General features: G+C 37.7%; 1 protein-coding gene across 1 annotated transcript in view; it reads left to right on the top strand.

The window, feature by feature from the left end:
* DHX15 (DEAH-box helicase 15) overlaps positions 1-15,656 on the top strand; it is a 52,919-nt gene that overhangs the window by 23,162 nt on the left and 14,101 nt on the right. Inside the window, exons 6-10 of the mRNA XM_062575403.1 lie at positions 2,041-2,208; positions 7,426-7,512; positions 8,918-9,067; positions 11,821-11,929; positions 13,011-13,202. Coding sequence (XP_062431387.1) covers positions 2,041-2,208; positions 7,426-7,512; positions 8,918-9,067; positions 11,821-11,929; positions 13,011-13,202 — 706 coding nt within the window. The remainder of the gene's footprint in view (positions 1-2,040; positions 2,209-7,425; positions 7,513-8,917; positions 9,068-11,820; positions 11,930-13,010; positions 13,203-15,656) is intronic.

Below are 15,656 nucleotides of genomic sequence, written 5' to 3'. Positions count from 1 at the left end.
GAACGCTATTTCATCTGAAAGCTGATAGGTAGCTATGGACACATGTGACCTGGGGAGTGTGGTGTGCTCATTTGTTGTTGCTTGCTTGTATTGCATTATATCTTAAGTTTAAACTATGCTGGAGTCACTAGTCATTAGTGTTGAAGATGAAGCTTCCTGTCCAGCCTTAGGGCTTTCCCAGTTATGAATGCAATCTGCTCAAATTCTATGAAACAAAATGTAGTGATGGTCAGAGCAGGAACTAGCATCTGTTTTTCATTTTAGTATTTGACTTGTTTTAATACAAAATTAAAGTTTCTTTCAAAAATGTTTAACTAATGCACAAATACCACTTTATCAAGACTTTTGAGTAGGTAAAAATTTAAGGAAACACAATGTGCCAAATCAGTTAATTGACTGTTTACTTTGAAATACTTCCATAATGGTGAAAAAAAGTATTAATTTATAGCTACTTTTTATGGTCTGTCAATTAAGCTGTTTTTTCTTCAGGAGGATTTTAATGGACTTCTGAAAGAGTTTGTCAGCAGAATACCAGATATTGCTGTCTGTTTTAAAGAAATTCTTTCTTGTTAGTAAACCAGTAGGGGGCATTCTAGCTTAGTTTCTTATACCTTTTGTATTTTATGAAAGGTATATTGGATTTCTTGGCAAAGTGTACCTTTGTTCAAAAGATTTCTTTGTAAATACCTGTGGTTCATTCAAATTTGAAAGATAATGCCATAAGGCATTAGGCTTATTAAGACTCAGATCATATAGCCCTTCTTTTGCCCTACTTAAGTTGATTCTATATACTGGTCAATACAGAACATTAGTATTTGTGCTTATTTAAAGCACTTTTCAGTTTTCACTTAATATTCAGTATAGTATCTCTAAGAACAAGTGAAAGACACTCCCAAGTCTGTCAGGTTTAATTTAGGTTCTATCTGAATATATGGATTCTAAAAGGGAAACTGATTTTGTTCTCTTAAATTCTGTTTAAAGCAATAATTTTGCATAGGCTTTAGATTACCTGAAGGTTTACATGTGTTTGAGTCTTGAATATTATTTTAACTTTGGGCTGGTCACTTGTCAGGGAGACCTAGCCTGTTTATTGGAGTATACATTTTAGCCATGTTCATTTTTTTTTTTCTAAATTGCTTCTGCTAATGATGGCTTGGTTTTCCTATCAGTGGTTCAGCTGAAATCTCAGTAGTTGCTAAGAGTACCTCTTGGCCATAGCAATGGAGGCATTGTAACTTTTAAGCTGAAGATCAATAAGTTGTTACTCATTGGCCTAATCTATGTGCACTTTAATTTTCTATTTTCATTAAATCTTTTCATAGCTGTGGGTCACCCAGCATAAGTGCAGCTGCTTTAAAATGAAACTGAGTTGTAAACAGTTAGGCAGGTGATGAACTTTCTTGTCTATCAAGTTAGTCAGAAAATGGACTCGCAAATACTGTAGAAAATGCTAAGATCCTTTCATTGGAGTATTTCTGACTTTAATACTAAATGAAATTTCAGTTACGTTTAAAACAAATATGAAATGCTAGATGGAGAGGTTTGGTTCTTGAGCATCCATGTTTATACTGTAAAGGTGTTTGTTCTCATTAGGTACAATGAAGCAAATCTTCCATATAATTGCATTAGTGATACGTGACATTATAGCTTAATTGGCTTATTTAAAATATCTTGCACATCAATTTCTTCTAGATTGTGAAAATTGAAAAGGTCATGAGTGCAGTTTAATATTCCAGGGTGAGAGATTTCAATTTTAGTACAATTTGTAGGGAATTAATTAGGAAACATGTCTAAAAGAAAAAAGGTTGAATGCAAATTAGACCGTTCATTAAAGTACAGAAGCTGAGGCATCTGGGAGTGTTGTGGAAAATTCAGTGGAAATTCAGCAACCACCTTAATTTCCCCCTCCTTCTCCTTTTTAGTGGGGGGGGGGGGGGGAAATGCAGTTTTTCTGGATTTTGACTTAATGTGATTGTCATAAGGTCTAAAATAAAATGTTACTATTTTTGTGGGCTTCTAATCAGTATTTTTGTTTTGTAGGAGATTGATGAAGCCTGCAAGAGGATAAAACGTGAAATTGATGATTTGGGTCCTGAGGTTGGCGACATCAAAATCATTCCATTGTATTCTACTCTTCCTCCGCAGCAACAACAAAGGATTTTTGAACCTCCCCCACCAAAAAAACAAAATGGAGCAATAGGAAGAAAGGTAAACAATATCAAAAATGTATTGTATTTTAGCATACTGTTCAGTAGCAAGCTGCTCACAGCTCTGTAGGGAATTAAATACAAGTTTCATCTGTAAATTTGGACAGTAACAAAGTTTTTTATGAAGTCTTAAATACTATAATATTTATAGTATATCCAGTAATTATTCTGTTTAGATTTTTAGAAAACCCTTTTTCTTAGTGTAATTCAAAATTGTGGTGCCAGTCTCTAAATAGTAGGGATTAGAACTGAATGGGAATGACATTCACCTTATTTCTCACAAGAAACTAATGTAAATCAGATAATGAATTTGACAGCTGTATGATCTAAGTAGAAGGATGGGATTTTTTTTTCTTTCTCCTTAGTGGTTATTCTGAGACATGCTCTTGGAAACTGAATTGGCCATCTCTTCAGGGGGTGCTGTCAGGCAGGTTTTATCCCTCTCTTGAGGCTTAAGAGAAGATGCAAGTTAAAAATAAAGGTGTTAGAGGTTCCTGTTTTCTGAAGCATTAAGCAAGGAGTTGGGGTGCTTTCACAGGCTAAAATGGATCGAGAAACTGAAACTTCTGAAATGGCATTAGTGAATGCTTTGCATAAGGTTTAATAGTTCACTTGCTGAATGCTTGCATAAGCCACATTAGGAATGTGTCAGTTTCCCTAAACTGAAAATTTGGAAGGAGTCTCAACAGAGCTTCAAGCTAAACTAACATTCCCAAAGTTAGATTTTGAAGGTCAAAGCTGAATCATCCTGCCTGCTCTAGGCAGGGTTTGTTCCTTGATTATTTTCCCTTTTTGTGTAGTACAATGTATGCAGAATACTAGTGACAACTTCCTAGTGTTCTGGAAGAATAAATCATTTATTAAATTTTGTAAAATGATGCTCTTTTTTCATATTGAAGTTGATTGCAGGAAGCATACAATCTGAAATCATGAAAGTAATGCTGCAACAAGATTGTATTAGCAAATGACTTGAATGAATAAAATCGTTTCTCAGTGATGAAGAAGTGATAGCTTTGTATTTCATTAAGCTTCCATTTGTTTAAAACAGTGTACTTTGAAATAGGCAGTTTCTGGTTTTCTTGGTAAGTGGGTAACAGATGCAGCATGTAGTTTTCATTATACTGAACTGACAGAGCCAATACTAGTGTCTAACGACTGTAGCAACTATTTTTATTGCAAGAAAAATTTTGCTAGACTAAGAAGTTTTAAACTGTTGTCAAAAGCAGGCATTGAAACATGCAAGCAACAGGTTCAGACATATAAAGCCATTATGCCTTTAAAAAGGGAGGGGGGAAGGTACTTACTGCCTCTTTACTGTAGTTAAATTATATTTGAATGCTGTGGTTGAAACACACTTTGGCTTTTGGTTTTGTGTTTTCATCTGCATGGCAAATCTAGCAATGAGTAGAAATGTTTTTTTGCAGTTCAAATGTGTTTTGTGTCAGTTTCTTATCTGTCATGCTGTTTGAAGTAGGACCTTGAGTTACTGGACTGCTTGCTGTCTTACAAGATGCTTGCTTTTACACAATCTCCTGCGAGTCGAACGTGGTTTTTAGAACTGTTGAGGAAAGAATTAGTAGGAGATCTGAATCATTTAAGTCTGTAATGGTCATGAAAACTAAGTTAAGAATATGTGGTATGTGAATATATATCTTTTAAAATTTTAACTGTGTGAAAGAAAAGTAAGATAGTGGAAGTTCTATAGCATCTTGCAATACCAGTAATTGTAAAAATACTGTAGTTTGATTACTTAGCTTGTTGTCTTCTCCTTGCACATTCTAGGGAAGATCAGCCATTACTGTAAGAAAACTTAAGATACAAGATAAAAATGCTTTTTTTAGTTACAGCTAGTCAGAGTATTTTCCTCCTTTTCTGGAGGAAGATGAAGATGATGACTCAAAGAGCCTTCCTAGTCCCCTTTGCTCCTCTTCTCCTCCCTTCTTCCCCCCACTTGCCAAAAAGTGACTGACTTGTTTGTTCTTAACCTGAAACTGACATAGAAATCTGCTAGGACCCTCGCTGTGCTTGGATGTCATATTAGAGGATGTAACTTTCTGTATTGCTTTGGATTATCTCCTGGAAGTGTTCCCCACCCATCATACTTTGCCTTAGCCTCTAACCTGTTGAAAACATCCCTTGCCTTCCTCAGGGACCTTGCTACCTGCTTTTAACTTTCACTTTTTTGACTTACTAGCTACCCACTGTTATTTCTGAATTTCCACATGGTGGATTTCTGATGGTCTTCAACAACTTAGAGGGGAAAACTGAGTTAAAGGGCACTATTGTCCTTTGGATTTGGTCATTAGTATATAATTAATGATACAAATGATTCCACTTCTTTATATAGTTATGTAACTATGCAAACATAAATGAACACAAGTATTTTTGCTATACAGTCTACCAGTTAGTCATGCTTTCCTGTATCTCTGAAAGATCTTTCTAGAGTGCCTACTGACTCCGTTCAGCTTTTTTGATTCATGTTTTGAAGATTTTTCCCTTACCTGTTAGTTCTTGATTTTCAAGAAAAGAATTATCAGTATGGTCTTATACAGAATTTGATGCTAGTTACTTAATCAGGTATAGCCTGTTGGTTAACTTGTAAGAGGCAGAGCATCTTATGCATTATTTTTAGAACTTCGAAAGCTAATAAACCACTGCTTAATTATCTGTAAAATCTAATGGTCTAAAGTTTCAGTTTTGGTATTTTAAGCATTCCACTGTTGCATCTAACAGCCAGAATGCAGTCGTTTCCAATCATGACTGTATTCATTGCAGAGGAAAAAAAAATAGTCAGAAGCTGTTGGCTTAACCAGCAGTAAATCCCAGGTGGGACTGGGCTTTTTCTTTGTATTCTCTTTATTCTGGTTGACGTGCGCTTTAAAAATAGGAGATGGGAGGTGGGGGGAAGAGAAAAGATCATTGATGTTGACTGGTATATCTTTTGTGATTCATCTGATGTTTGTGCATGCTATTGCATGCTACCTTGAGTCTCATTGTATGATTATTTAATCTCTTAATGCAAATCAGATAGGAATGTTTTGTTAGCCAGAGTTTTCTTGTCTCCTAGAAATATTGTATGTCGTGTATATACAGAAAAGTATGCCAGAGTTGAATTCCCAGACTGTTCTATTTGTTTCACTAGACTTAAGAGTTGCTAGTTAATGCCATTATATTTAGACCTGTGATTCTTAATATTCCAAGTAGCTTGTTTAAATTATTCTCTAAACCTGTTCGGTGTATCAAACTGCTAATCTGATACTTAAAAACCTTTTCAACATAACTATTTCTTTAATTGCAAAACTGTAGTTAAAGCTAATTAGATGAAAATTATTTTAACATAATTGAGCACTAATTTCATTCCTCTGACTTCCAAGAACTCTGTTCTTTGATATTTGGCTCTAAAGATTTGGGGGAGTTTCCACAAAGTTTTTCTTGAATTTTTGTGGGTTTTTACTTTAAAGCAGTGTAACATTAACAAATCAGATGTTATGTGAATAATTCTTTTTCTACTCTTGGAAAGTGTCATCTGATTTGAGTACAAATTAGATAAGTTTGAGTGCAGTTTAAGTTGCTGGGCCTTTGTGGACTGAATACACTAACAGTGTTGAATTTTTTATATTGAAGTGTCTTACTAGAAATTGATGGTTAAAGCGGGACCAACACTTTTTGATGCTGCTCTGTAATTGGTATTTGAATGCTGTTATGCAGAAAAAGTAGCGGGGCTTTAGATAAAATACCGCATTCTCTAACAGCAAGCTGAATGGCATATGCTGTTATGAATGTGGATTAATCATCCTTTTAACATAGAAATGTTAGTTCAATTTATATCTTTAATAACTTGCAAATTTTTAATGAAAATCTGTTGTGCCAGTGTGTCAGCATTTAATTGTGTTGATATATTTTTTGTCTGTGGCTAATCTGTGCAGGTTATCTGTGAATGAGAAGGGTATTTTTTTTTGTTTGAATTTTAAATAGCAGATCATTTCAGGGTGGAACACTAACTCCAGGTTTATTTCAAATATTTTTTCCAACTATTACTTTAATTATGTAGTAGCATTTGGGCAAGTCTAGATAATACGTCCACTTAAGAGGAGATAAGGTGAGGTAATAGGCAGCTGACTGGCAAAGTGAATAGAAGGAAGAAAAATTGGAACACAAACTGAGTTTGACCACTGATTTTTATTGCAATTTTGAACGAACTGCTACAGATCTGAAATTCTAATTGCTGAAAACAGTCATTATGGAAGGCTGTGAATTTGAGAAGTGAAAGTTACATAGTTTTGGTGATGAGCGAATTCTGGGTCTTCCTTAAAGTAGTTGATTTAAATCATCTTCTAATTAACATATAACTTTAATATGGTTACTACTTGGATGAGAACTAAAGATTTGTATAGGTTGTTGCACCGTATTTTTGGACATAAGACTTCAGTGACAGAGAATAATGCCTCAGAACTCAGCTATCACCTTTACTTTAACTTTTGTATGAGACTTAACCTTCAGATATTTTGTAGTGCTTTTGAAAACAACCTCCAAAATATATAAAAATATTTGAATATTAGATAATTTAAAAAGACAAAGTTAAGTGTTCAGGATTTTAACGCAATCAATATGTTCTAATTATTTCAAACCAAATAAAAGAAAACATACTATACTGATGTATATGTAAAATAAGGTACATGTTAAAAGGTGTTATGTCTGCTTTTGACTGCTCTTAACATCTGCTGTGTGAAACAAAGCCTTACAAAGTGCTTAGCTGAGGAGGAGCAATATGTATAAAACCTACTAATCTAAGTATATTTATATAGACCTTGATTTAATATTATTTGACCAGTTTGCCATACTTGGGCTTTAAAAAGAAAAAAGTTAATAAAAACAGTATGTTGAAGGAATATAATGTAACTTAATATTTTACTTGCATCTTAAGTACAAAATAACAAATAAACCAGTAAAATCCTTGTTCTTCTGTTTCTTAACATAATAAGTGTTAGTTTTAACAGGAGTGGAAACATGGTGGACAGAATTGGCACTGTTGGTAGAAGTTGATATAGTTGTTTCCTGATCATCCTATAAAAGTCTGGAAGCACAGCTCTTGTGGTTATTGATGAGATGAAAGAAAATGCTGGAAACTCCCAGTTTGTGTAAGGATGGAACCAGGGATCTGTCTGCATGCATCATTTCATGGCAAAGTCATTGTATATATGATACTATTTTTCTACAGGTTGTTGTGTCCACCAACATTGCTGAGACATCATTAACAATAGATGGTGTTGTGTTTGTGATTGATCCTGGCTTTGCAAAACAAAAGGTAAATGCAACTTCAGTTACTATTTCCTCGGAGTAGAAAAGACTTTTGGCATCTGATTTGTTCAGGTAACTCTTATTTCTATAAGCACAGGTAGGTCTTTTAATTGAAATCTTGAGCTGGACCCTACTTACAGCAGTCTGTAAACTTACTGAGCTGTCCAAAACACTGCAGCACAGAAGTATTTTAGTTTTAAAAAAACTAAAATGTGAAGATTGAGTTAGGCCTGGAATATGGATTGTCTAGACTTTTTGGGGAAGACTGTTCTACTTAAGTGTTCCCACACACAGACATACAGTGCAAAACTAAAATATGCCAAGATCATCTGAAAGTAAAGGAAAACTGGTGGTAGAAGCTACCACCTGTTTTAAGTGATGTCAGTGTAAAAAAACACCTGTACTGAAATAAGAGAAATAACACCTGGGTTAGTATTGTTTTCTCATCACTATCTATCGTGTGGTGTTGCAGCCCTGAAGATCCTCCATCAAGGAGTATGTATTGCATTTCTCAGAACACCATGGGAAGTTAAGAGGGGCTGAAGTAGCCTGCTCACAGTTGAACAAAGAACTGAATGAAGAATAAGTTACAAGTTTCTCAGCTTCATTTAGTTCTTTTACCAACTGTGATCTTTATAACTTGTTTTCTTAGACTTCTCCTTTAATATTTCTGCATTTTGTCAGCCTCACAACAAGAGATGCAGCAGAATGTGAGTAGAGATGCATCTTCATACGCAAGTTACAGTGATTACATAGGTTTAGCTTTTTTTAAAGCGCTTGAGGTTTTTTTTTTTTTTTTTTAAACTCCTTCTGGTGCTAAATACTCCTGGTGTTAGAATATGGAAGGTAGTCTTCAACTGAAATTGCTACCTGACGACAGTCTTTCTTACAGTATCTTCCTTTCTGCAACTCCTAATGGGTTGGCAGTGCTGCTGTTTGTGTTTAACTGCAAACAAACCTTAATGTTAGATTTCTCTGGAGGTCAGAAAAAAGATTATTCAACCTTATAATTCCACCAGGAAGACCTGTTTTTGGAATTACAGAATTATTTGAGTATCAGGAGTGGGTTTAGCACTCTAGAACAAATGATGTGCTAGTTCTGCTGTGAAAATTTTATCTAAAAATATACACATTTAAAGAGTATAGGGAGCCTGGCAGAAGATGTTAAGAAATGAGGGGGAAAAAAAAAAAGTAAATGCTGTTCTCTAGGCGATTGTATTTGGCTACGCAAACCTTTGGATCACTGACAGGAAGTTTCAGAGTTTCCATTTTTTTTCTTCTCTCAGATATTTTTAGACACAATTTGTACATATGTTTAAAGCCTTGTTTGTTTTCTAGATAGCATTCTTACTCCTCAGCCGTGGTGTTTTTTTTTTTTTTTTCTTTTCTACTCTGATTCCACTTTCATATAGGTATACAATCCTCGTATCAGGGTGGAGTCTCTCTTGGTGACTGCAATTAGTAAAGCTTCCGCTCAGCAGCGGGCTGGCCGTGCTGGTCGTACTAGACCAGGCAAGTGCTTCAGACTTTATACAGAGAAGGCTTACAAAACTGAAATGCAGGTAAGGTTAGCCTTTTTCTAAATTCTTTTAGAGATGCAATTTTATTGATACAGGAAGTTGAACACTGCTGAACAGAACAGAATTGGACTTCGAATCACAGAATGGTTGAGGCTGGGAGGGACCTCTGGAGATGCAGTCCACCCTCCTGCTCAAGCAGGTCACCTAGAGCACGGTAGTCAGGGTCGCATCCAGGTGGGCCTTGAAGATCTCCAGAGAAGGAGACTCCACCGCCTCTCTGGGCAACCTAGTCCAGTGCTCTGTCACCCACACAGTTCTTCCTCAAATTCAGGTGGAACTTCCTGTGTTTCAGTTTGTGCCTGTTGTCTCTTGTCCTGTCACTGAGCATCACTGGGCACCACTGAAATGAGTCTGGCCCCATCCTCTTGATACTGTCCCTTAAGGCATTTGTAGATGTTAAGATCCCCCTTGAGTCTTCTCTTTTCTAGGCTGAAGAGGCCCAGCTCTCACAGCCTTTCCTCATAGGGCAGGTGCTCCAGCCCTCTGATCATCTTTAGCCCTACACTGGACTCTCTCCAGTAGCTCCATGTCTCTCTTGTCCTGGGGAGCCCAGAACTGGACACAGTGCTTGAGATGAGGCCTCCCCAGGGCTGAGTAGAGGGGCAGGATCACCTCCCTCCACCTGCTGGCAACGGTCTTCCTAATGCACCCCATGATACCACTGGCCTTCTTGGCCACAAGGGCATGTTGCTGGCTCATGGTCAACTTGTCACCCACCCGCACTCCCAGGTCCTTCTTTGCAGAGCTGCTCTCCAGAAGGTCAGCCCCCAGCTTGTACTGGTGCATGGGGTTTTTCCTCCCTAGGTGCAGGACTCTGCACTTGCCCTTGTTGAGCTTCATGAGGTTCTGCTCTGCCCAGCTCTCCAGCCTGTCCAGGTCTCTCTGAATGGTAACATGGCCTTCTGGTGTATTAGCCACTCCTCCCAGCTTGGTATCATCAGCAAACTTGCTGAGGAGGCACTCTGTCCCCTCATCCAGGTCATTGATGAAAAAGTTGAACAGGATGGGACCCAGGACTGAGCCCTGCAGGACACTGCTAGCCACAGGCCTCCAACTAGACTCCACGCCACCGATGACGACCCTCTGAGCTCTGCCTTTCAGCCAGTTCTCAATCCACCTCACTGTCCACTCGTCTAACCCACACTTCCTAAGCTTCTCTAGGAGCATGTTATGGGAGACAGTGTCAAAAGCCTTGCTGAAGTCAAGGCACACAACATCCACTGCTCTGCCCTCATTGACCCAGCCAGCCTTTCCATCAGGGAAGGCTATCAGATTATTTAAGCAGAATTTCCCCTTGGTGAATCCATGCTGACTACTCCTGATCACCTTCTTTTCCTCCATATGTCTGGAGATGACATCCAGGATGAGCTGTTCCATCACCTTTCCAGGGATGGAGGTGAGGCTGACTGGCGTGTAGTTGCCTGGGTCCTCCTCCTTGCCCTTTTTGAAGACTGGAGTGATACTGACTTTCTTCCAGTCCTCAGGCACCTCTCCAGCTCTCCAGGACCTTTCAAAGATGATGGAGAGCAGCCTGGCAACAACATCCACCAGCTCCCTCAGTCCCTGTGGGTGCATCCCATCAGGGCCCATGGATTTATGGGTTTTAAGTTTGCTTAAAAGATCTCTAACCCCATCTTCCTCAACCAAAGGAAAGTCTTCCTTTCTCCAGACTTTCTGTCTTGTCTCTGGGGTCTGGAATTCCTGAGGGCTGGCCTTAGCAGTATAGACTGGAGCAAAGAAGGCATTCAGTAACTCTGCCTTTTCTGTGTCCTTTGTCACCAGGGCATCTACCCCATTCAGCAGCCAGCCGTTTTCTCCCTAGTCTTCCTTTCTTTTTCTGTTGAAGAACCCCTTCCTATTGCCCTTGACATGCCTTGCCAGATTTAATTCCAAATAGGCCTTAGCCTTCTTTGTTGCATCTCTGCGTACTCTGACAGTGTTCCTATATTCCTCCTAAGTGGCCTGTCCCCTCTTCCATGTTCTGTCTACTTCCTTCTTCTGTTTGAGTTTTGCCAGGAGCCCCTTGCTCGTCCGTGCAGGTCTCCTGCCCCCTCTTTGCTGGACTTCTCACTCATAGGGATGCATCGTTCTTGATCTTGGAGGAAGTGATGCTTGAATATTAACCAGCTCTCTTGGACCTCCCTTCCTTCTAGGGCCTTAACCCAAGGGGTTCCTCCAAGTAGGTCCCTGAAGAGGGCAAAGTCCCCTCTCCTGAAGTCCAGGGTTGCGATCTTTCTTACTGGCTTGTTTTCTCCATGCAGGATCCTGAGCTCCTCCATCTCTTGGCCACTGCCCCCAGCCTTCATGTGTGCAATCAGTCCTTCTTTGTTAGTACAGGGTCCAGCAGCATATTTCTCCTTGTTGGCTCTTCTGCCACCTGTGTCAAAAAGTTATCACGAGTGCTCTGCAGGAGCCCCCTGGACTGTTTGTGCCTAGCTGTGTTGTCCTTCCAGCAGATACAGTGGTGGTTGAAGTCTCCCCATGAGAACCAGGGCCTGTGATTGTGAGGCTACTTCCAGCTGCCTGTAGAAGGCCTCATCAGCTTCCTCTTCCTGGTCGGGTGGCCTGTAGTAGACACCCACAACAGTGTCACCCATGTTAGCCTTCCATTTAGTCCTTACCCGTAAGCTCTTGACTCATCCGCCCCCTATGTTAACGTAGCTTAAAGTTCCTAGGAAAGGCAAAGTATGTTTCTCTTATTTCTGTTTTCTTCTTTTTGTTTCCTTCCTCCCTAGGACAACACATACCCTGAAATTCTGAGATCTAACCTGGGGTCTGTAGTGTTGCAGCTCAAGAAGCTTGGTATAGATGATTTAGTACACTTCGATTTTATGGACCCACCAGGTATTTGCTTCATATTTTATTTTGCCTTCCGAAAACATTCTGTTTTGACTGTAGAAAACTTCAATTTCAGTGAATGTTTATGCAATAACAACAAAGAATAAACTTTATGACAAAAGCAGTACAAAAAATCTTCTAATCCTTAAAGAAACTCATCACTTATCCTGAAATTTAGTGCTTTGTGTCTTGCAAAAGAAAGTATTTTCTGTCCTTGTCTGCCTCAGAGCTTGTAATAGAACCAAGAAGTCTACTATATGTCCCCAGCCTGCAAAGGATAAGACACAATTATGTGTATTAGACAACCTATTACTTGACATTTTATTTACTGCCTTGATTACACATTCTAATTATAAATCAATTAACAGTTGTATGTGAATTGGCTATCATTTTAAAAGTTGAATACATGTTTCTTAGGCTACAAAGTTAATGGATATTTCTATTCTTACAGTGTTTACTGTTCATGCATATTTTTAAATAAATGGATTTTATTGGATAAGTCAAAATGTATTTCTTAAATATATTATGATCATGAAAAATCAGAAAGCATTTTAGTAATATTTGTTCATGCTATGCAGTGTATATGCAAGTTCAGCAGGAAGATTTTTGGGTTCCATTGTGGGTTTTGTGTGTGTGATACACATTCACGAGGAATGCAGGGTTAGGAGAACATTCTTGCAGGCTCAGATTTGTGAAAGTTTATAATTATCTAAAGTATGAGTTTGAGATTTTAGGACAGTACTCTATTTTGATTGAAACAAAATAGAGCATGCATCAGCACTTCCGGAAAACTGGATGTTTCTTTGATGCTGTGCTTATCTGAATTTTGGAAGGCAATACTCTTCAAATAGTCAAGGCTTTTGGTTCAGTTAAGAACTCTCCTAAACAATTGATTCCCCCCCCCAAAAAAAAATCTCATTAGTCTCTAGTTGTGCATAAATGAATTTGGTAACGGTTGATATTTAGAGCTTAGTGTAAATGGACAATGAAAAATAATGTTATGGTAGTCTGTACTTCATGTTTGCAGCTGAAAGCAGTTTGATTAATGTGTCTGTACACATGCACACTGAAAATTTTTTTCTTCCAGCTCCTGAGACTTTGATGAGAGCTTTAGAGCTTTTGAATTATCTAGCTGCTTTAAACGATGATGGAGACTTGACTGAGTTGGGATCCATGATGGCGGAATTTCCACTGGACCCACAACTGGCTAAAATGGTTATTGCAAGTTGTGACTACAACTGCTCTAATGAGGTCCTATCTATTACTGCCATGTTGTCAGGTAATAGCAGAGAAAGAGAAGCTAAGCAAAATAGAAATCTTTGGTTTGGGGAAAATTTGAGTTTTTCATTTCAAACATATAAGCGATAAAGAGACTTCTATTAAATCTAGAGCTGTTTCAAAGCTTCAGATAGGAATTTAGTCACTACGGGTTTCTGTGTTGACCTGTAGGTTAACAATTAGTAAAGTTAAGGAATGAGCATGCATAAAATAGTTAAGATCAAACAGATTAATTCTACTTAAAAGTATGTATATACTTTTCATTGATATAGGAAAGAATTTCATACTAGTGAAACAAACTTCCTTTTTAGGCTCATAGTCGGGATCAAGAATAGAAGCTTAACCACTCTATTTTTAAGCTAGGGAAATCTATTTTGTATTGTGCATTTCTCTGCACTTTAAATCCCAATATTTCCAAAAGGATTAAAGTGTCATTTTTTTTTATTAAACTGGTAAACTTGTATAGGTACGCATGAAATGATGCCATATTAAGTAGTGAAGCTGAAGAGGAGACCTTACTCTTAAAGGGAAGGAGGAAGCCTTCCCTGGGGGCTGGAGGGGGGTTGTATTTGTAACAGTAAATTTGTGTGCAAAGCTATACTCTGCTGCCTTGTGTGAATAGCACTGAACCAGAGCAGAGCTGCTTGTCAAGGAGATCTTGATGAGATAAAAATCTTGTTCAACAAGCTTTGCATTTCAATTCCCAGTCATGTAGAAACTACTTCATTTTATACTTGGTCTTTATAGGACAAGCAGCAAGGCTTAGTCCATTATGAAAGTGGGTTGTTCTTTTTCCATAATCACTGTTGTTTCTCTTGGGTGTGTTGTTTTAGCAGACTCTTCGCAATGCAGATATGCTACTGGTTACATGCTTAACTTGGATGATTAGAAACAATGTTTTGGCTAAGTGTAAAATCTGTTACTGCAGTTTAGTCTTACAGTATATTTATATGAAAGTTTTTTAAGAACAAGCTGAAATGTTTGTTGCAGAGTTACTGTTCAGACTCAGAGCAGATGGGCAGGGCAGAATCTAATAATTTTTTGTGATTAAATAGTGGACTTAATTGCGGAGGTGGTGGTAGGTTGGTGCCTGTCTTTCTCCTCTTCCCCCTACCTTCCGTTACCCCAGAAATTTACTAAAGAATAAGTCTTAATATTTTTGTCTGTCTTCAGCTGATTCAGCCTCTTTCTTTTTTTCTATTTACCTTCTCTCAACCTATATTATTACTTTTATTTTGAGGCACAATTAAGTTATTGTTGTAAAATGTCTTTAAAGTTGACTTGAAGCTGGTTACTTTGTGTAGTAACTAAAAATCTTTTAAAACCAAAATAGTCATAGTATTTGTAAGGGCTATTTTCCAAAGTAAAGACTTTATTGATTTCCCGCCCTCCAAAGGCATGATATAGTATGATATGTTAGGATCCCTTAAGTACACGTAAGGTTTGTCTGACTCTGGATAGCAATTCATGTGTTACTGTTCGGGCTAAATACCAGAAAGGAGGGAAAGAGTATTGAATGCATAAGCAGATTAAATGATCATATGTGTTTAAATATTTTTATAAGAGCTTTTTAGGGCACATCAGAGTTTGTAGCTGTCAGTGTTTTGTACTAGTGTAAATTCTCTAATTCACTGTAGTGTCTTGCTGTGATGTTTTACCTGCATACAGCTTTTTTCATACTGCAAGTGCTATTAATTATTCAAAACAATGAGTTAAGTCAGTCACAATAACTTGAAATTTGCCTTTAGCCTGAGTTGGAAATTAAAATACCCTCTGTTTTCAAATACTGGTCTCAAAATACAGGGTGTTTATTTTACACCTGCATTTCCATCTTCTTTAACAAATCAAAGATCAATGCATTAATGTGACTCACTACTGCAGTGTGTATTTTCATCAAAATTCCATCTAGTATTCAGCTCATGTGGCATACTTATTCTTGAAGTGTAATGTTTTGGGGATTTTATGAGAATTTAAAAAAATCAAAGAGCTGTCATCTACTAGGACAGGTAAGATACAGCAACAGTGTCCTAATGAGATTGGGCTTCAATTATGGTAAGGCTGACATAGCCTCAAGGAGCTAGAAAAATAAAGGATTTTGTAGCATCTTAGCATTAAGATTATTGAAACTTAACGTGTACAAAAACTCTGAAAAACTGTATCTGCAGTAGAGTCTATGTAAAGAGACAGACTTTGTGTGGGTGTGGGGTGTTTTTTGAGATCTCTGTGGTTAACAGATTCTTCATAACTACATTGAATGTCTTGTTAATTAATATTGACCTATTAAACCAGTAAACCTAGCAGAATGTTGACAGACCATGTATTAAGTTGGCTGCAATGATACTCGTGGTCTTTCATAGTCTGAACTTGGAATCTTAAAACCTCATTTTGGATTCAAGCTTGTGTAAGAAGGAATCTGATTATGTAAGATAATATAATGATAGACAAAGCTTATCGC

The sequence above is a fragment of the Rhea pennata genome, chromosome 4 (genome assembly GCF_028389875.1).
Source record: "Rhea pennata isolate bPtePen1 chromosome 4, bPtePen1.pri, whole genome shotgun sequence".
In the NCBI taxonomy this organism is placed as follows: Eukaryota; Metazoa; Chordata; class Aves; order Rheiformes; family Rheidae; genus Rhea; species Rhea pennata.
Note: the sequence above shows the minus strand (reverse complement) of the source record. Positions and strands in the feature narration are given on the sequence as shown.